Here is a 22,304-nt window from a genome sequence, read left to right as displayed (position 1 = left end):
AAGTATATACATTTGATTATTTACATTTGATTATTGCTTGGCTCTCCTCTCCCCTCCTTTTTTTAGCTACTTGTCTTTTTTAACACAAGTTTTCAATAAAGCTTAAAGTGATGTTAAATGTTTGTTAAACGGGATTGCGGCTGCATTCTGTTGGAAGGTGGGATACACCTTGGACAAGTCGCCACCTCATCGCAGGGCCAACACAGATAGACAGACAACATTCACACTCACATTCGCATACTAGGGCCAATTTAGTGTTGCCAATCATCTTATCCCCAGCATATCGATTTAAACCGATACTTTTTTTTTTTAATCAGTGATTGAGTCTTGCAAAATAATAATAATAATAATAATAATAATAATAAAGGATTAGCTTTACATAGCACTTTTCTGGACACTCAAAGTGCTTTAGAGACAGAACTGAGAACCCATCATTCATTCCCTACACATTCACACCTTGATGGTGGTAAGCTACATTTGTAACCACAACTGCCCTGGGATAGACTGACGGAAGCATAGCTGGCTCTTTGCGCATACGTCCCCTCAGACCGCCACCAAACATTCACACACATTCATATGCTAGGGTGAGCGGCACTGGGGAGAAAGGCAAGTGAAGTGTCTTGCCCAGTGATGGTGGAAGATGAATTCGAACCAGGAACCCTCAAGTTGCTGGCACGATCGCTCTATGATCTGAGCCCGCCCCATTTTTAAAAAATTACATTTTTAAGACTTTCTCAAAAGTTTAAACTTTCCAAAGTCATTTTTACATTTGTATTTTGTAACAGATGGAGACATTTTCAATATTTAGATGCAGATTAGATCAGACTGAAATCAAATCGATTTGGGAAATTGCAGTGATGCCCAGCGCCCCAGCCCTATTTCTGATTGTTTTCTGCATGTAAAATTCAAATGATTCCAAATAAAAGTGTTTTGTGGTAATATTTTTGGATGTCTAGAACCAATTAATTGGATTTACATGATGTCCTTTGGAAAATTGCTTTGTTTTTGTATGAGTCCGTCTTCTTTGCACCTTTTGGCACAATTAATAACAAACGCTGAGGAACCCCTGTACAACACTGGCATGCATACTTGCCAACACTCCCGATTTTTCCGGGAGACTCACGAATTTCAGTGCCCCTCCCGAAAATCTCCCGGGGCAACCATTCTCCTGATTTTCACCCGGATAACAATATTAAGGGCGTGCCGTGATGGCACTGCCTTCAGCGTCCGCTTTTTCACCATACAAACAGTGTACCGGCCCAGACACATGTTGTATGCGGCTTCTGCATACACACGAAAGTGACTGCAAGACATACTTGATCAACAGCCATACAGGTCACACCGAGGGTGGACGTATAAACAACTTTAACACCGTTACAAATATGCGCCACACTGTGAACCCACACCCCGGATTGTAAATAATGTAAATAATTCAATGTGATTATCTTGTGAGATGACTGTATTATGATGATAGTATACAGGTATATCTGTATCATGAATCAATCACTTAAAGGCCTACTGAAATGATTTTTTTTAATTTAAACGGGAATAGCAGATCCAGTTTATGTGTCATACTTGATCATTTCGCGATATTGCCATATTTTTGCTGAAAGGATTTAGTAGAGAAAATCGACGATAAAGTTCGCAACTTTTGCTCGCTGATAAAAAAAAGCCTTGCCTGTACCGGAAGTAGCGTGACGTCACAGGAGCTAGGATTCCTCACAATTCCCCGTTGTTTACAATGGAGCGAGAGAGATTCGGACCGAGAAAGTGATGATTACACCATTAATTTGAGCGAGGATGAAAGATTCGTAGATGAGGAACGTTACAGTGAATGACTTGAGAGGCAGCGATGGACGTATCTTTTTTCGCTCTGACCGTAACTTAGGTACAAGCTGGCTCATTGGATTCCACACTCTCCTTTTTCTATTGTAGATCACAGATTTGTATTTTAAACCACCTCGGATACTATATCCTCTTGAAAATGAGAGTCGAGAACGCGAAATGGACATTCAGTGCCTTTTATCTCCACGACAATACATCGGCGAAATGCTTTAGCTACGAGCTAACGTGATAGTATCTTGCTTTAACTGCATATAGAAACAAAAGAAATAAACCCCTGACGGGAAGTATAGATAGAAAATTAACAATACTATTAAACCGTGGACATGTAAATACACGGTTAATGCTTTCCAGGCTGGCGAAGGTTAACAATGCTGTGCTAACGACGCCATTGAAGCTAACTTAGCAACCAGACTGCACAGAGCTATGCTAAAAACATTAGCTCTCCACCTACGCCAGCCAGCCCTCATTTGCTCATCAACACCCGTGCTCACCTGCGTTCCAGCGATCGGCAGAAGGACGAAGGACTTCACCCGATGCGTTTGTCGGCCCGGAGACGTAGGAAGTCAAGGTGAAGTCGGCGGCTAGCGCGGCTAGCGCTCCAACAAAGTCCTCCTGGTTGTGTTGCTGTAGTCCGCTGCTAATACACTGATCCCACCTACAACTGTCTTCTTTGCAGCCTTCATTGTTCATTAAAAAAATTGCAAAAGATGTCCAGAATACTGTGGAATTATGAAATGAAAACAGAGCTTTTTGTATAGGATTCTACGGGGTACCATAACTTCCGTTACTCGGACTTCGTCACGCGCATACGTCATCATACCGCGATGTTTCAGACGGATATTTCCCGGGAATTTTAAAATGTCACTTTATAAGTTAACCCGGCCGTATTGGCATGTGTTGCAATGTTAAGATTTCATCATTAATATATAAACTATCAGACTGCGTGGTCGGTAGTAGTGGCTTTCAGTAGGCCTTTAAGTGGACTCCGACTTAAACAAGTTGAAAAACTTATTCGGGTGTTACAATTTAGTGGTCAATTGTACGGAATATGTACTTCACTGTGCAACCTACTAATAAAAGTCTCAATCAATCAATCAATGACAAACACATTTCAGGAGAACATCCGCACCGTAACACAACATAAACACAACAGAACAAATACCCAGAATCCCTTGCATCTCTAACTCTTCCGAGCTACAATATACACCCCCGCTACCACCAAACCCCACACCCCACTACCCCGCCCCCCACAACTCAAAAACCCCACCCCCGATGTCCCGAATTCGAAGGTCTCAAGGTTGGCAAGTATGCTGGCATGGAAAGAGGACTTTAGAACATTCACAAAGAAGCATTTTTTTTCTATTTTAGGTAACAGGCGTTTAATATAGTGGTTTTCAAAAGTGTGAGATAGGCCTTCTCTGGTAGGTGACAGAATACCTAAAGTAAGGGCTGGCATAGCAGTGGTGGAAATTAAAGAAAAACAAACATTCTTAAGCTAACTTCAGTTTTGTGTAGCAAAAATAAACAGATTCTGTGGTCTGAGCTTAAAACGCCACAAAATATACTCCAGAAAATCAGGTTTTTAGAGTGTAGAGGAGACCCATGCCATATTTTATTTCTGAGGGGATTCTCAACGTGCTGCACCTTGAAAACCCAGCATTAACTGACCGTTAATCACTCAAATAGTCAGTCAAGTAAATGTAGTTAAATGCCAAACCCTACTGATTTTGTAAAAAGACCTCTGCAACACATGCCACAAATATGGCTGACATGCTATCCTGAACATATACAGTAGTTCACCACAGAATTTCTATTCAATCCAATGATTTTGAGGGGTTAAAACTTTACTTTCATCATGTTCATTAATAAATGAATTTGTTTTGAATCACCCATATAATACAGCTTTTTGGGAAAATACAGTATCTTTGTTTTTGTAAGAAACCCTGCTAAATCCCCGTAATAACATCAGCAAAGAGTCAACTTCCAACCATCCGCCCAGGCTGGAGGACGTCTTTGAGGCGGAGTCCATCAGATGATTGACACATACTAATAAATACAGGAAATGAATAGTTTCACATTCCTAAATCCCACAAGAATATCACAGTCACAAAGGCAGTAGCAGAACTTAAATGTGGTTAAAGAGCAAGGCTCATATCCAGGAAGGCTTGTGCAATAATAATCCGACACATGCACAGCATGTGCAAACACAGCAAGTGCGGGCCTGCAACGGACAGTATGACGCAACAAAAATTAGCCGCTATGGGGAGGGAGAAATAACTTGGGTGTGGATACTGTGGCGAGTAAATATTTAAATAAATATGACTAATGTAGCTTGAAGAATTATTGACAGATTGGGGACATTCATAATTCAGCTATTATGTCAAATAAGTAACGTATATTTGTAATTAGAATAATATTTTACTGCACTAGAACCACTAATTATGCCACTACTAACCTTAAAAATTGAGCATGAATAATTTGATTTTTTTTATTCATTATACTTATATACACATTTTTTAACTACAGATGTTATTCAATTATAATTGCTTTATTAATGCTGTTCTATATTTAAGACAGAAGTATGATACATATTTGAAAATGTCTTATAATTTGTAAGCCTCCGGCCTCCATTTTTTTTTACTGGATTTTTTCAGCAGGAATGATGGTGCTTTACAAAGTCTGCCTGGCAACAAATCCATCCATCCATTTTCTACCGCTTGTCCCTTTCGGGGTCACGGGGGGTGCTGGAGCCTATCTCAGCTGCATTCGGGCGGAAGGCGGGGTACACCCTGGACAAGTCGCCACCTCATCACAGGGCCAACACAGATAGACAGACAACATTCACACTCACATTCACACACTGGGGTCAATGTAGTGTTGCCAATCAACCTATCCCCAGGTGCAAAATGATAGAGCAAACACCAGAAAAAATTCTCAAACCATTTTTATGTTACAGGGTGTGATGTGCCGATCGATCGGCCATCTATCAGTATTAGCCGATTTCGGTGAAAAAGTATCTGATAGCCCAATGCCGCTTAATGCCTTTCGATGCCGATCAACAAAAGACAATCTACAATTGCAGGTCAGTTAGTTAGTAAGTTATCAAAATAACTCCAAAAGTTATAGAGATAGATAGACCCACAATGGGTAAATTATATGATTGCAGTGTAGGTTTTTACATACAGGAACAGAAGTAAAATATAATGAAAAAATAATGCACATTGCGCACTAACGGTAGCACTATGTAGAGACAAAAAAAATAAAACGAAAGCAAACAAACAAACAAACAAACAAACAAACAAACAAAAGAAAAAAAGCTCACAGTAATCACATAAGTGCGTCTTATGAAACTTTTAACAAATGTCCCGGAATGGAATAAGGAACAAATGATTAGATGTTGGGCCTGGTCTAGGGATGTCCCGATCCGGGTTTTTGCACTTCCGGTCCGATACCGATATTGTTTTTGCACTTCCGATCCGATACCGATACTGACCGATACCGATACTGACCGATACTGGCCTATCCGAGCATGTATTAAAGTTTAAAGTTATTTAGCCTATTTAGTTGTCAGAATCATGTTGAAAAGGCTTTTAGTACTCTTGATAACAACTAGCCAGCTGAATTAGGGGAGTTTGAATAATACACAATGGTTGGTAACAAGAAACTGACCTGTTTATTTAAGGATAAACACAAAATAGACAAAATTATACATGACAAACAGAAATGGCATCATTGAACTAGGGCTGGGCGATATGGCCTTTTTTTAATATTGCGATATTTTAAGGTCATATTGCGATACACGATATATATCTCGATATTTTGCCTTAGCCTTGAATGAACACTTGATGCATATAATCACAGCAGTATGATGATTCTATGTGTTTTGATTGATTGATTGAGACTTTTATTAGTAGGTTGCACAGTGAAGTATATATTCCGTACAACTGACCACTAAATGGTAACACCCGAATAAGTTTTTCGACTTGTTTAAGTCGGGGTCCACTTAAATTGATTCATGATACAGATATATACTATCATCATAATACAGTCATCACACAAGATATTCACATTGAATTATTTACATTATTTATAATCCGGGGTGTGGAGGGGGGCGCCGGATGTAAGTGTCAAAAAGACAGCCAAAAGAGATTGATATGAGAATAAATCTAAAGTTAAAATATAGGGTAAAAATGTAGTCTTGATTTTCAAAATTTTCTTTCAAGGCTTGCATGTCTACATTAAAACATTCTTCTTCATACTGCATTAATATAAGCTACTTTTAAACTTTCATGCAGAGAAGGAAATCACAACTAAAAAAACCACTAAGTTTTTCATACGGTGTTGATGTGGAAATTTTTGTCTCTGCATTTTGATGGTGTGGGCGTGTGGCACCGAATGGAGATAAGCGTCTCGACAGACGTTACAATATTTGAACAATGATGACGAAAACTGTTTTCTCTGTCGTGTCTGTGTGTCGAAAATTGTTATGCGCATATTTTTTAATTTGATTTTGTGCGTGGCATATAATTGCTATGCGCAGAGGACGCTTGAGCAGTGCGCAATTGCACAGGCGCGCACCGTAGAGGGAACGTTGCTCGCACGGCTGCGCTAGCATCACAGCTAACGTTAGCCATGCTGCTACCTCTCTGCTCGGGGAGGGCGTATACGTATGTGACGTATGACGTGACAGTATGTGACGTGTGTAAGGTGCGCTTGCTGTCTGTGAGAGGGAGACACAGAAAAGAGTGAGAAGAGCCTGTCGTGTAATGCCAGCAGCTAAAAGCAACTGCGTGAGAATCCACAGACCTGTGGATGTGTTGAAGGTGTGCTGGAAAATGCTGAACGTAAATTAGGGAGCAACAGAAAAGTGGAATGTATTATTTAAATCGGTGCGTTGTAAAACACGTACCGGAGTTTTTTTTAAACTGGATCTGGATCGGCATTTTCCCATACCTTGCCGATACGCATTTTTTGGCAAATATCGGCGGCCGATCCGATCCAAATATCGGATCGGGACATCCCTAGCCTGGTCCATATAATTTCTATTACATTACCTTACGTTTGTCAGAGTTTGTTGGTGACGAACCCCAAGATGCAGAGAAGGCGGCAGGCATTGTGCGAGAAAACATGATTTAATTCAACTCAATAACCAAAAACAAACAAAAGGGTACAAACAAAAGGCGGAGAACAAACTTGGCTATGAACAGAAACTAGCACAAAAGCTACACTATGGACAAGAAACAAAAACACTTACTGTGACACGAATAAACAAAACTCACGTGGCAAGAAACGAGCAGGATGAACTATGACAGGAACAGAGTGGACAGAAGTAGACAGAGCTACAACGACAAGTATAAATGACAATAATCCAGCAGTGACTGGAGGGCAGGGCAGGTATAAATAGCAGCTGGCTGATTGGCACCAGGTGTGGCCCGGTGCCAATCAGCCACAGCTAAAGGGGACAGCACTCAGAGAGACAAACAGGAAACTGAACCAAAATAAGAGTGCTGACAGGAAATAAAACAAACACAGAGAAAAAACTAAAACTTGACCAAACTGTCAGGACAACCCTGACAGTTTGCACTTCTCTGTTTTTATGTTAGCAGCCCTGCAGAGACAAAGATAGTGAAGACTGACAAGAGAGTGCACTCTTTCTTTTATTCTGCCATCAGTAGCTCAAAAAGGTATTGACAGATTTTTATCTGCCTTTCAGAAAATGTCCAAAATGGGATAAGGAGAAATTCATCACTTTGTGGGGCGGATCCGGATCATTTCGAGGTAACACTTTAGTATGGGGAACATATTCACCATTACTTAGTTGCTTATTGAAGTAACACATACTTAATTTAGAGTTATTTGGACACTAGGGGAACATATAAGGGTTAGGGTTACTAATAAGCAATAATTCTGAGGTTATTGAGGGAAGACTCTTAGTTAATGGCTTACTGGTTGTATAGTAAGGCTATGCAGAATAAGGCATTACTAAGTACTTAATAATGACTAATTAAGAGCTAATACCTGTATGTTACTAATTTGCATGTTAATAAGCAACTTATTAATGGTGAATATGTGTTCCCCATACTAAAGTGTTACCCATTTCTACTATGTTACCTTATGTTTACGTTACAAGCCTCAACTTCTGTGTGTGCGTGTGTGCGTGTGTGTGTGTGTGCGTGTGCGTGTGTGTGTGTGTGTGTGTGTTTGGTAGCGCCCCTGCCTCCACCGACAAAGACACTGGATTACTAACGACGCTTCACTGTGTTTTTTACATTTTGCTATACATTAGATAGCTCAAACATCCATGGACGGATTTTCATCTACCTTTCAGGAAATGTCAGAAATGGGGTAAGGAACATTTTTGGAGCTCATCCGTGCAGATTAAGGACTTTTTTTTTTTACCATTGGGAAATAAGGCCTGGTGGAGGTCTGCACTCTCCTGGTTTATTTTTGGTCCCCTGGCTGACAGAGGCAGCATATTCATACACAGTGTGGAGCCGGTCCTGTAAGTTAAAAATCATCACCTCCATTGTGGCAAATTAAGTACAGTTCTTACAAGTCCTATTATCACTCGAGGACTGAAGGGCAAGGCTAAACATGTTACATACATAGTAAGAACAAGCAAGAACAGACAAGTAGGCATGCTAATCGCTAAACTAGCTGCTAAGCGAGCTTGGAACAACACAATAAATAAGAAGTGCTTAGTAAACTTTAACAAATGCAGATGGTACAATGTTACAGCAGAAAGTAGGCAGCTATTAACCGGAAATTAACAAGTAGATTAATACAAGTCTAGAGAGAGAATAATATAGCAGTGTCTGGCAGCACAGTGGTGCAGGGGTTAGTGCGTGTGCCTCACAATACGAAGGTCCTAGGTTTGATCCTGGGCTCGGGATCTTTCTGTGTGGAGTTTGCATGTTCTCCGCGTGACTGCGTGGGTTCCCTCCGGGTACTCTGGCTTCCTCCCACCTCCAAAGACATGCACCTGGGGATAGGTTGATTGGCAACACTAAATTGGCTCTAGTGTGTGAATGTGAGTGTGAGTGTTGTCTGTCTATCTGTGTTGGCCCTGTGATGAGGTGGCGACTTGTCCAGGGTGTACCCCACTTTCTGCCCGAATGCAGCTGAGACAGGCTCCAGCACCCCCCGCGACCCCGAACGGGACAAGCGGTAAAACATTGATGGATGGATGTTGCTGTTTAGCGACCAGGCTACACATAAGAGCGGGCAGGATTGACCCATACTGTATATCTTTAGTGTCGATACCAAGGGTAGTATCAGTATATGTTCAATACTACAATGATATTTTCATTTGCACAAAATCTGGTTTTTGTCATTTTTGTTAATGTTTGCAAACTCAGGAAATAAGTCCCTGGACACAGGAGGGTAAAATCAAAGGATTTAAATGAGTAGTAGATAGTAGTGTTTGCTTTTTTTTAGTTATTGTGTACTGTTGACTTTGTTTTGCTCAAACAATGTAATTTAAGAGAATAAGGAAATAGTTGAATAATATTGTTAACCTTTTCATAGCACTCACTAGACTTGTGCTGATATGCGATAAGTCAATTAACAAAACGATGAAAGAAAATGAACTCGCTGAGTTTGCCGGCCTCGATAACTGCCATGTGCATGCATACAGGAGGCAAAGCGGTCACTCTTTGCAGCAGCGGCGTCGTTTGTACTACAAAACCCAAAACCAGTGAAGTTGGCACGTTGTGTAAATCGTAAATAAAAACAGAATACAATGATTTGCAAATCCCTTTCAACTTATGTTCAACTGAATAGATAGCAAAGACAAGATATTTAATGTCCGAACTGAGAAACATATTTTTTTTGCAAATAATCATTAACTTAGAATTTAATGGCAGCAACACATTGCAAAAAGGTTGGCACAGGGGCATTTTTACCACTGTGTTACATGGCCTTTCCTTTTAACAACACTCAGTAAACGTTTGGGAACTGAGGAGACCAATTTTTGAAGCTTTTCAGGTGGAATTATTTCCCATTCTTGCTTGATGTACAGCTTAAGTTGTTCAACAGTCCGGGGTGTTCGTTGTGGTATTTTAGGCTTTATATTGCGCCACACATTTTCAATGGGAAACAGGTCTGGACTACAGGCAGGCCAGTCTAGTACCCGCACTCTCTCGAAGCCACGCTATTGTAACACATGCAGAATGTGGCTTGGCATTGTCTTGCTGAAATAAGCAGGGGCGTCCATGAAAAAGACGTTGCTTGGATGGCAACATATGTTGCTCCAAAACCTGTATGTACCTTTCTGAATTAATGGTGCCTTCACAGATGTTAAAAAAACGTTGTACCTCAATCTAAACTAGTCTAAACATGTGATGGGTATCGGCCAATGTCACTTATGGATGATCGGTATCGGAGCATAAAACCTGTTTGAAACATCCCTAATTACAGCTGTTTGAATTTTAAGTCATGTATGAATTTTTAAAATTACATTTGATTTCAAACTGGAAACAAGCATTAATATTTATTACTGATTCCTGATCTAAAATAATCATTGTGTTCAGTCTCTCCTGTCATTTGCGTACAAAAAAACACATTTGGGAATCTCGTTCACAGTTTGCAGCTCGAGTTGACTGCGCTCTCGCTTTTTATTTTAGAACAGCATCATCATCATCAAACTGAGGGGACGCCTTCTGCGAGAGGACTTTAATGGTTGTTCTGAAGGTCCAGATTAGACTCAAAAGAGTTTAATGGTTATTCTGAAGGTCCAGATTAGACTCAAAGGAGTGTGAGTGAGATGATGATATAAACACAAGTCTTCCTGTTCTTATCTTGTCTCTGCTGTTGCACAATCAGTGTCGTCACAGGTGAATAGCATTGTAAGGTGTTGTCTATTGTGCAAATATTTGCCCTTTGGATTTGTTTGCTCTATATCTTTTAGTAACACCAAGTTATTACAGAAAAGACTGTAATATAGATGACTTTTTTTTGTAATTTTCTTGCTTTGGTTTATGTGCTAAACCGTGAAGATGTCCACTAAAGACAATGGTCACAGGCTGTTTGTGTGCTGTGATAAAATAATGCCTGTGTGCTGCTGGCAAGGCCTGATTACTGTTTTACTTGCTCTGGCTTTTTATAGCAATGCGCTTTGTGTTTGTATGCTAGCAAGCAACCACAATGGGCGGGCATGAGAGGGCCCCTGTGCACATGCAAATAATACTTTTCTATTCTTTATGTTTTGTAGAGGCATCATGCCTATGCATCATCATGCTGCATGAACATGTTTGGGCTTTGTCTTTTGCTAACTATGGAATGTATAGAGATGGCGTTTCTGTAGTGTAGTTTGTGGTTTTTGGGTAGGGCTAAGCTCTTTAGAAGTGGAGTGTTACAAACATTTTACAAGGTTGGGATAGCCTTAAGGCTAGAAAAGACGTTTCTGGTTTTCTATGTTGGGGTCAGTGGCTGCCTGGAACTAAAATACGACCATTAGAGTCTTGCAAGGTTCTGTTGACATAAAATGCTGCTCTCTCGTTGGACTTTGCTCTGGTATCCTGCTCTCAAACCCAAATGCCAACCTTCCTACGGATGTCATTTTTTACTAGATTGATTTTCTAGAAATAATGGAAATAGAAATCAGTTCCAGGGCCAAAATGTTGTATTTTAATAGGCATAATAGGGGATATTTTGTACTATTTCTAGTCTCATTTTGCACGGACGCTGAATTCCCCTCTGGTCAACCCTTTTACCTTTGAGTTTGAGTTTGTTTCGAACATGCATACAATTAAAACATTATACATCACAATTTCCAGTTGGTCTTTTCAACATGTTCAAAAGGAGTAGGAAAAAGCAGAGCTTATTTAATCCTACCCCTTTTCCATTACGTAGCAGTTGTTAACACTTTTGATGACTTCCTGTTCTCAATTTATTCACAGTATTCTCCATAAGTACTAAGATTTTTTTAAAAAGATAGTGAAGTAGGTTGTATGTCATATGGTGAGATAAATAAGATTATCAATACATTCAGAATGTTTATCATGGTACATCTTCTTTGTACTTTGTAAACACTTTAAGTTTGAACCGTTTCTTGAATTGGATGATATTAGTACATTGTTTGATTTGATTCCATAATTTAATTCCACATACTGATATACTAAAGGTCTTAAGTGTTGTACGTGCATACAAATGTTTTAAATAAAATTTTTATCTAAGGTTATATTTCTTCTCTTTTGTTGAGAAGAATTGTTGTACGTTCTTGGGTAGCTGGTTATAGATTGCCCCGTACATAATTTTAGCTGTTCGCAAATTCACCATGTCGTGAAATTTCAATATTTTTGATTCAATAAATGAAGGGTTTGAATGTTCTTAATATCCAACATTATGTATTATTCTAACTGGGTTATACTTGTATAGCGCTTTTCTACCTTCAAGGTACTCAAAGCGCTTTGACACTATTTCCACATTCACACATTCACACACTGATGGCAGGAGCTGCTATGCAAGGCCCTAAACACGACTCATCAGGAGCAAGGGTGAAGTGTCTTGCTCAACCACACAACAGACGTGAATAAGATGGCGGAAGCCGGGGTTCGAACCGAGCTGTGTCTCGCAGATTTGACGGTGACAAGCGAACGAACACGTCCTTAACATACTGTTGCATTTTTGCTGGCGGTTAATGTTCCTTCACAATGCAAAGCCACTTCTAAGTCAGTAATTCTCGTTTCCATGGGGGAAAATAAACTACGTTGCTTACAAGGATTATTAAGGACGAGGAATAGCTGGATATGCTACACTTTTGCTATACTTGCTATACTATACTTTTAATGTTTAATTGATATTGTTCCATAGCCATCTTGTATTTGTGTCTGCTTATAATTGTGACAAAAAACTGATGACAAAAACAATGATATTGAAAATGTTCAGTATCACTATCAGCATTGGTATGACCAATACAACCGCTGTACCTACTTGAAATTGGATTGATACCCACATTTGTAGTATTGCCCAGAACTAATATAGTAGCCAAACAACAGAAGAATAAGTGTTTATTCCATTTTAACAGAAGTATAGATAGAACCATGTTAAAACAGAAAATAACCAGATATTAACAGTAAATTAGCAGGTAGATTAATGATGGTTTTGAGAAATAATAGAACCAGAAATAATGCAATATATTGCCGCATACGTCAGCAGCAGTTAAATTAGGAGCCTTTGTATCTTGTTTTGAAATGGTTTAATCATAATTTACATTATAAATATTGTGATATTCATCAATATTGCAGGAGGATGAAACATATATCGCAATGTAGATTTCAGGCCTATCGTGTCATGTCTGTTCATGTTTTAGTTTTGGCCATGTGTTTGTTTTTTGGACTCTTTTTAGTTCCTGGTTGCACTTCCTTGTTTGGTTTGGTTTCCATGGTCACCCATTAGTTTTCACCTGTCTTGTCACACACCTGTTTCACGTTTCGAGTCACGCACCTGTTTTCACTGATCACGTCACTATTTAAATCTGTCTGTTTCTGTTGTTCGTCCTGGCGTCCTCACACTATTTCAGCACTCTGCTTCATGTCATGTCACAGTTCTTTGCCAAGTAAGTTTTGTTCATTTATGCCACAGTTAGTGTTTTTGTTTAATTGTTCATAGTTTCTGCATTTGTGCAAGTTTTGTATTTCCGCCTTTGTGCGCGCCTTTTGTTTTCCTAGTCAAGTTTTTTACCTCCACTGTGAGCGCCTTTTGTTTATTCCTTTTTTTTATTTGTTAAAATTAAAACATGTATTCAAACTCACGTCTGGCTCGCGCCAACTTTCCGTTGCCTTCTGGAGAAAGAAAACCCAAGAACCCAGTCTTGACAGTAGGACGCCAGCATAACAGTTTCTCCAAACGAAAGTTGGACGGTTTTGATGAGGCAGCGAGGGAGGTCCTCCGCGCCATGGAGGAGGAATCGCTGCGCTACTCCTCCATGGAGTACAGAGACTCCATTTGGTCCGAGGACTGCGCTGCGTCACTGCAGTCCCGGAGGCGCCACTCCCGACGAAGGACGTCAGGGAGGGCTTCCGCAAGCAGAGAGGACACGTCACTCCCGCAAGCTCCTCCCCCTCCGGGCGGAAGCAAGCCACACGCAGCCCGGCGTCACCCTGATGACATCACAGCTCAAGATTTTTTTTCTCTGAACTCTTTTTCTTTTGATCACTCACCTCCAGCAAAAGACTGTAAAAACATGATAAGACATTATCAGGACATGTTTTTACAAATTAGATCCTGTCAATCACAGTCACCTAGTTTTCATGCCCCGCCCCCCAAGACTCAAACCCCGCCCCCGTCACAAAATTTTTCTTTTTATCCACCCACAAAAGCCCAGGTGGAAGGAAGGAAAGACATTTTGGACAATTTCAAGGGGAAGATTCTGCCCCCCTCCTGACCTCCCTCCACCCACCCCAAAAGACGGTTCCAGACCGCAGGGAGCGCGTCTGGGATCCGCTCCTTGAGGGGGGGCTAGGGCTGGGGACTGTTCAGGTGGGGTCGCTTTTCGTCACGCCAAGCCACAGCCTCCAGCACGACCACCACCACCACCCGTATTTCGTCACGCCAAGCCACAGCCTCCAGCACGACCACCACCACCAGTCTTTCGTCACGCCAAGCCACAGCCTCCAGCACGACCACCACCACCAGTCTTTCGGCCTGATAAGCCGCAACCTCCGGTTCGGTCACCAGCACCGGTCTTTCGGCCTGCCAAGCCGCAACCTCCAGCTAGGCCACCTCCACCTGCACCACACCAAGCTCCACCACAACAAGCTCCACGCCAAGCACCACCAGTCGCAGCTCCACGCCAAGCGCCACCAGTCGCAGCTCCACGCCAAGCGCCACCAGTCGCAGCTCCACGCCAAGCGCCACCAGTCGCAGCTCCACGCCAAGTTCCGCTACCTGCTCCACGCCGCCAAGTGCCGCCAGTCGCAGCTTCACGTCGCCAAGTGCCGCCAGTCGCAGCTCCACGACGCCAAGTGCCGCCAGTCACAGCTCCACGACGCCAAGTGCCGCCAGTCGCAGCTCCACAACGCCAAGTGCCGCCAGTCGCAGCTCCACCACGCCAAGTGCCGCCAGTCGCAGCTCCACGATGCCCAGTGCCGCCAGTCGCAGCTCCACGACGCCCAGTGCCGCCAGTCGCAGCGCCACGCCAAGACCAAGACACACCATGCCAAGACCAAGTCCAAGACCCCCCATGCCAGGACACACCATGCCAAGACCAAGTCCAAGACCCCCCATGCCAAGACACACCATGCCAAGACCAAGTCCAAGACCCCCCATTCCAAGACACACCATGCTAAGACCAAGTCCAAGACACACCATGCCAAGACACACCATGCCAAGACCAAGTCCAAGACACACCATGCCAAGACACACCATGCCAAGACCAAGTCCAAGACCCCCCATGCCAACACCAAGTCCAAGACCAACCATACCAAGACCAACCATACCAAGACCAACTACGCCAAGTCCAAGTCCAAGACCAACCACGCCAAGTCCAAGTCCAAGACCAACCATGTCAAGTCCAAGACCAAGACCAACCACACCAAGTCCAAGACCAACCATGCCAACACCAAGACCAAGTCCAAGACCAACCATCCCAAGACCCAGACCCTCGCCAAGACCAAGACCCAGACCCTCACCAAGACCTTCCAAGCAGCCAAGACCCTCCAAGCGGCCAAAACCAAGCTTCGCCGCCTGAAGTGCCACGCCAAGCTTCGCCGCCTGCTTCGTCTGCTGCACCTGCGTCATCTGCGGTTTCCACGCCTGCAATGACGACGACGCGCCTGCCTCCTCGTCTGCCACGGTTGTGGCCACTACCTGGTCGTCCGCCACGCCAAGTGCGGCCACCTCTTCGTCGGCCATGCATGTGGCCCTTCCCGGGTCGCCCACCTCGCCTGTGGCGGCGGCGTTCCACTCGCCGCCGCCACATGACTATGCCTCGGTGGATTCGGGGCCACTTGGCCTGGCGACCCACCGCCATGTCCCCCTCCCGCCCTCCCATGACTCTTGATCCTGTTTTTTGGACATCTGGGATCTGTCCGTAAGGGGGGGGTTCTGTCATGTCTGTTCATGTTTTTGTTTTGGTCATGCATCATGTCTGTTCATGTTTTAGTTTTGGCCATGTGTTTGTTTTTTGGACTCTTTTTAGTTCCTGGTTGCACTTCCTTGTTTGGTTTGGTTTCCATGGTCACCCATTAGTTTTCACCTGTCTTGTCACGCACCTGTTTCCTGTTTCGAGTCACGCACCTGTTTTCACTGATCACGTCACTATTTAAATCTGTCTGTTTCTGTTGTTCGTCCTGGCGTCCTCACACTATTTCAGCACTCTGCTTCATGTCATGTCACAGTTCTTTGCCAAGTAAGTTTTGTTCATTTATGCCACAGTTAGTGTTTTTGTTTAATTGTTCATAGTTTCTGCATTTGTGCAAGTTTTGTATTTCCGCCTTTGTGCGCGCCTTTTGTTTTCCTAGTCAAGTTTTTTACCTCCACTGTGAGCGCCTTTTGTTTATTCCTTTTTTTTATTTGTTAAAATTAAAACATGTATTCAAACTCACGTCTGGCTCGCGCCAACTTTCCGTTGCCTTCTGGAGAAACAAAACCCAAGAACCCAGTCTTGACATATCGCCCATCTCTACAACCAACTATACCCAGATACAAAAAATTGCGAACGTGTAGAAACCTTTTTGGGAAAAAAACTACCTGAATAATATAGTTGAAGACAAATAATAATAATAAAAATATAAAGCAACATCTAATTCTGCCCCTTTGAATGCATCCATTGTGTTTGCCAGTATATGCATTTCCGTTATACAGTATTTTCAACTGTATGACCATGCAAAATAGGTTGTAAAGCAAATATGTATTATGTTTCTTAGCTGTATGGTGAAATGTATTCAACCAGTTGGTAGAATGGTTCTGTTCTTTTCATTCTCTGGCCCGGCCCTTTTTTTTTGTAGAACACAAACATTCACTGTATCTAGTCAGTCTATTTGAAAGCCCCTCCATTGATTGCCATGTCATGTAGATTTTCTGCTGCAGCCTGACACTCAAACCGGGACACCGTATTTATTCCACTGCCCGTTGTGCTGCGCAACATGACAAAGCCTCAACATAGTTGTGCTTCTGTTGTGAGTTGGGAACAATAGTGTGAATGGAATCACCACGGATGAGCAATTCAAACCAATGCAAGTGGAAACAATGGTAAACCTGCTGTTGTATCCCTCATTAAGATACATTATGATGTGCATTATGCTAGAAATATGCTAAGTTATGGTATACAACAGTCTTAGATCTGTGGTCCCTATTGAAGGATTTGTATGCCCACATTTTTAGCAATGTGCATTGGTATGCTAACGCTATCTAATAAATGATGCTTCATTCCAGACATTCGTCTGCAGAGATCAGGCGAAACTTCAGCGGCAACTACGGCTATTATCACAGACGGACAAACTCCAATGCGTCAGCCACAACTTACCTTACTGTGGTAAGTTTGACTTTTTGTGGAATCTGAAAATTATTGTTTTATAATTTAGAAAATAACCATTTTACACAATTTATCCACCAGTAGAAGGACATAATGCAGTTGCTGATAAATACAATGGGTATAAAGTCATTGAAGGCCTTTGAAGTACAAATTGGAACCAGACTAAAATCTTCTGAAAAATATGCTACTGTGAAAGTTGGCAAGATTGATTGGGCAATTTTCCGGCTTTGCAAAAATATCAGAGCTGTAACGGAGGCAGAATTCAGTCGTTTTATAGGTACCTACTAGAGATGCGCGGATAGGCAATGATTTCATCCGCAACCGCATCACAAAAGTCGTCATCCACCCGCCATCCACCCTAACTAACATTTTATCAAAACCACAACCGCCCGCCACCCACCCGTTGTTATATATCTAATATAGACGATGCAAGGCATTAGTGAGGTTAGAAAGGAGAAAGGAGACTGATCCAATGCAGCAGAGACATTCAATGCGTGCCACGCATTAATATCTCTTGGCCACGCATTAGAGGCTAAGAGATATTAATGCGTGATAATATTATTTATCATTATTATAATAATATTGTCATTTCCATTAAGAAAGTGTTGACTATTATTGTTATTTTTTTTCCCTGGTCTTTAGTATTCCCTTTTTTAGTTTGTCGCGTACCACGTTTGCTGCCGGCGTTGCTGTCTTTTTATTTTTTTCCTCTTCTGTTGTGTTGTGTTGTGGTGTGCTGTGTCATGCCAAATTTCTTCCCCCTACAAAAACCTCCCCCCCACCCCCCATTTACTTCCGTGGTCATGTTTCCTCTTACGTCATTGACAGCGATCGATAGCACTTCGGCTTTGACTGCCCGTCGCTGGAAGGATACTTCGTCTTTGACAGCTGCTGGAATGTGAAGGAATCGATTATTGTTTTTTTTTGTACAGGTGCGAAACGGGACAGTCGCGTGCCGGTTAAGGACCCCCGGCAACTTTGTGACTTTATTGGACGCAGCCCCGGAAGTAAATGGGGGGGGGGGGATTTGGCGTGACAGCTGCAGCAGTGCCTGATGAATAATTGTCTGTTTAAAAGAGTGCTGCTCGTTTTTCGTATGTGGGTAACAACATTTAACTATGTATATATATTTCCGAATTGGTTCAACCGCCACCCGCTCGAATCTATTTAAAATCTATTTTTTTCGTCATGCATCCGCCCGACCCGTGGATTATCCGCGGACTCGCGGTTGTGTCCGCAAACCGCGCATCTCTAGTACCTACCAAATTTAGTCGCGACTACCGGGTATCAACTCATGTAAAATCAAACAGTACCATTTTTTGACACCTTTGTTGCATTTGACATCATGTCCAGTTGCAGCTTCGGCACCGGCTAAAAAAAAAACTTTCGGGAAAACAAGCACTGAGAGCAAACTCAGCCAAACTGCCTCTTGGTAATGTTGTAATTTAACATGACAACAAAGCAAGTATGCCTGATAGAAAACACACACATGTACATTAAGGCCCAATCCCAATACACTCCCTCTTTCACTACCACTAGCCCTCACTCACTACCACTACACCCTCGAAATGAAGCAAAAAGGGGAAGAGCTTTGTAATCTTCCCTAAGAATTGGGCACGTAAGCGACTACATAGTTACGTTTGAACATACGTCCCACATAGCGTTGTCCCGAAAGCCAATATTTTGGTACCAAAATGTATATCGTTCCGTATTTCAATACTATTTGATACTCTTCAAAATGAAGGGGACCACAAAAAATGTCATTATTGGCTTCATTTTAACAGAAAATTTAAGATAAAACTTATGCTTACACATATGTTTCTTATTACACCCAAATAAAAATTTTAAATGATTGGAATTAAAATTAAAAGGCGCATTTTCTTATTGCACTCAAAGAACAGTTTACAATTATTTTCCATTCTACATATAGCCTGCCATAATCTGACTTAGGGTACAATAAAATAGAAACCTTTATTGACATTGTGTTAAATGCTTCATGATTTATGGTTTATCTGTGCTTTAAGACAAATACAATCATTAGTAAATACTAAAAACAAAAAGGCTAAAAGTACACAGATAAGACAAGTAGCAGGAAAAACACACATTGTTAAAGATAAAACACACATTAAACAGTGGGAATTTGTTAGGAAATTCAGTCAAGTCACTTGCATTATTTTACATTACGTGGGCTATTTGACTGCGCTAATCATTTTCAACAAGCCAACCAGCTGTATGCGTGTCTTGTATCTACTGTGTATGTGCACGGTGGAAGCTGTTAACTATATTACCTGCCACGCTTTAAAGGTCAAGATGTTTGTTATTTAAATGTTTACCTAAATTTGAAGCAACGGTGGTAATGCTGTATTGACACATTTGGCTGGGCATGTTTTAAAGCAGCAAGCGCGGCACTTCTGTGTTTAAAGCGGCATCTTTATCGATAGTTTGAAGCCCGAATACCTTAATATTGCCTTTCACCCGCCCTTTTTATTAACCAGTAGAATTGCTATTATTTTGTCATTGATCCTTTGGACGCTTTTTTCTGAGCGTATGCGCTCGGTGTGTGCGTTTTGACACACGAATGCACCGCGCCTCGGCTCAGCAAAGTCACCGCCGCACGGCCCACACCTCAGCACATCCATCCATCCATTTTACTACCGCTTGTCCCTTTCGGGGTCACGTGGGGTGCTGGAGCCTGTCCCAGCTGCATGCGGCCGGTAGGCGGGGTAAATCCTGGACAAGTCGCCACCTCATTGTAGGGCCAACACATATAGACAGATGTGGATGAAAAACAACTACGGGTGTTTTCCAAAGGCAGTAGTACCTTTTTTAAAATTCATTAGTACCGCTGTACTTTATTAGTAGCGGTGTACTGTACAACCCTCTAGTCCCACCATTCCACGACAAACCCGACAGCAATGGAGTTAACGCCTGAGATGTTTTTTTTTATGTTGATTAATAAACAAAGAACTACATGGAGAAGAAGCCGCAATCGACGACTGTTGTCTCTTGTGAATTTTTTGAAGGTATGTAACGTTAATGTTTGCACATTCACAAGCTTTAAAGTATGAGTATTTTAGTATTATTATTTAGTGTTTTAGCCTAACGTTAGCTAGCGTGGCTAGCTGGCTAACATTACAAGCTAACCTTCCAAATTATTATGTAATATATAACTTATGCAGAAATTATGGAATTTTGTCTGGCTCTACCGGAGCGAGTCAGCATCTGAAATGCCTTACTCATACCCTCTCCCCCTTAATTATGCCCACTACCCCTACAGTCATTGGGACACCACTACCTTCACGGGAACGCGCAAAATTTAAGAATAGGGTTCAAAAGTAGGGTGAGGGGGTATATTGGGATTGGGTCTAAGGTTTCACCTTTCCAAAGTACGCTATCATTAGCAGTTTTACACAGCTATTTCAACACCTCAAAATTTGATAATAAAAATTGCAACTAAGATCTGCCTTCCGCCCAAGTGCAGCTGGAATAGGCTCCCCCCCCCCCCGCAACCCCAACAGAGACAAGTGGTAGAAAATGGAAAGAATGATGCATGTTACAATCAAACAATTGCTGCGTAATAAGTAGAATAATTACAGTACAAACTCAGTGAAGGGCTCAACCAAAGACTAGACTAGCATTTTCAGTTGAATGGCAAAGACTACTTCTAGGCGGGGGAACACACAAAGTCTATGCGCTACTGCCATCCAACTAATGTCTCGGTATTGAAACTGCATTCAAAGTCTGATATGTAATACTTTGCAAATGAGACTCAGAAGTGTAAGATATCAACAACAACTAGACAGCACAGTTCTCAGTATCAGTATCAGCTCAGTGTTAAATGTTTAATAAAAAACAAGGTTTTATTATTAAACAAATAACATTTATTAACACGTTAACACACACAAAAGTGGTGAAAATTGGTACCGTTGAGTACCAGTACCTGGGAATCGGTACCATATCCATTCAAATGTGATAGGTACCCATCCCTATTTTGCAATGGTGTTGTGTTGAAAATAATGGTACGACTTTTTTTATTTTATTTTTTTTTTATTTATTTTTTTTACATGTCTACCTGTACTTTACCTGCCTTTCCACACAGAACCCAGAAAACTGAGCTACTTTTTGCTTTTCACACAGTCAAGGTTATCGATCAGCAGAAGTCCTGCTAAATGCCAATGCCGCCAAGGTCAACCGAGACAGTTTTTTTGCCGTTTAACATCGAAGCACACAGCAGACAGACCATGCAACAGAACACTAAATCAATGCTGTGCTTTCCTAAACCTTGACTAAGTTGTTTGTAGTGATGACGTTTTATACGTGTGTGTGTGTGTGTGTGTGTGTGTGTGTGTGTGTGTGTGTGTGTGTGTGTGTGTGTGTGTGTGTGTGTGTGTGTGTGTGTGTGTGTGTGTGTGTGTGTGCGCGTGTGTGTGTGTGTGTGTGTGTGTGTGCGTGTGTATATATATATATATATATATATATATATATATATATATATATATATATATATATATATATAATCTGTGTGTGTGTGTATGTATGTATATATATACACTACCGTTCCAAAGTTTGGGGTCACATTGAAATGTCCTTATTTTTGAAGGAAAAGCACTGTACTTTTCAATGAAGATAACTTTAAACTAGTCTTAACTTTAAAGAAATACACTCTATACATTGCTAATGTGGTAAATGACTATTCTAGCTGCAAATGTCTGTTTTTTGGTGCAATATCTACATAGGTGTATAGAGGCCCATTTCCAGCAACTATCACTCCAGTGTTCTAATGGTACAATGTGTTTGCTCATTGGCTCAGAAGGCTAATTGATGATTAGAAAACCCTTGTGCAATCATGTTCACACATCTGAAAACAGTTTAGCTCGTTACAGAAGCTACAAAACTGACCTTGAGTTTCTGGAGCATCACATTTGTGGGGTCTATTAAACGCTCAAAATGGCCAGAAAAAGAGAACTTTCATCTGAAACTCGAC

General features: G+C 41.7%; 1 protein-coding gene across 3 annotated transcripts in view; it reads left to right on the top strand.

The window, feature by feature from the left end:
- The window catches only part of dock8 (dedicator of cytokinesis 8), a 173,447-nt gene that overhangs the window by 8,553 nt on the left and 142,590 nt on the right, over positions 1-22,304 (top strand). For 2 of the 3 annotated variants that reach the window (XM_062025731.1, XM_062025730.1), the window contains exon 2: positions 17,221-17,320. The exons of the other annotated variant lie outside the window; for it this stretch is intronic. In XM_062025731.1, coding sequence (XP_061881715.1) covers positions 17,221-17,320 — 100 coding nt within the window. The remainder of the gene's footprint in view (positions 1-17,220; positions 17,321-22,304) is intronic. 3 annotated transcript variants of the gene reach the window in all.

This window comes from Entelurus aequoreus, linkage group LG17 (assembly GCF_033978785.1).
Source record: "Entelurus aequoreus isolate RoL-2023_Sb linkage group LG17, RoL_Eaeq_v1.1, whole genome shotgun sequence".
Taxonomy (NCBI): domain Eukaryota; kingdom Metazoa; phylum Chordata; class Actinopteri; order Syngnathiformes; family Syngnathidae; genus Entelurus; species Entelurus aequoreus.
The sequence above is the reverse complement of the archived record's forward strand: the minus strand, read 5'-3'. Positions and strand labels throughout refer to the sequence as shown.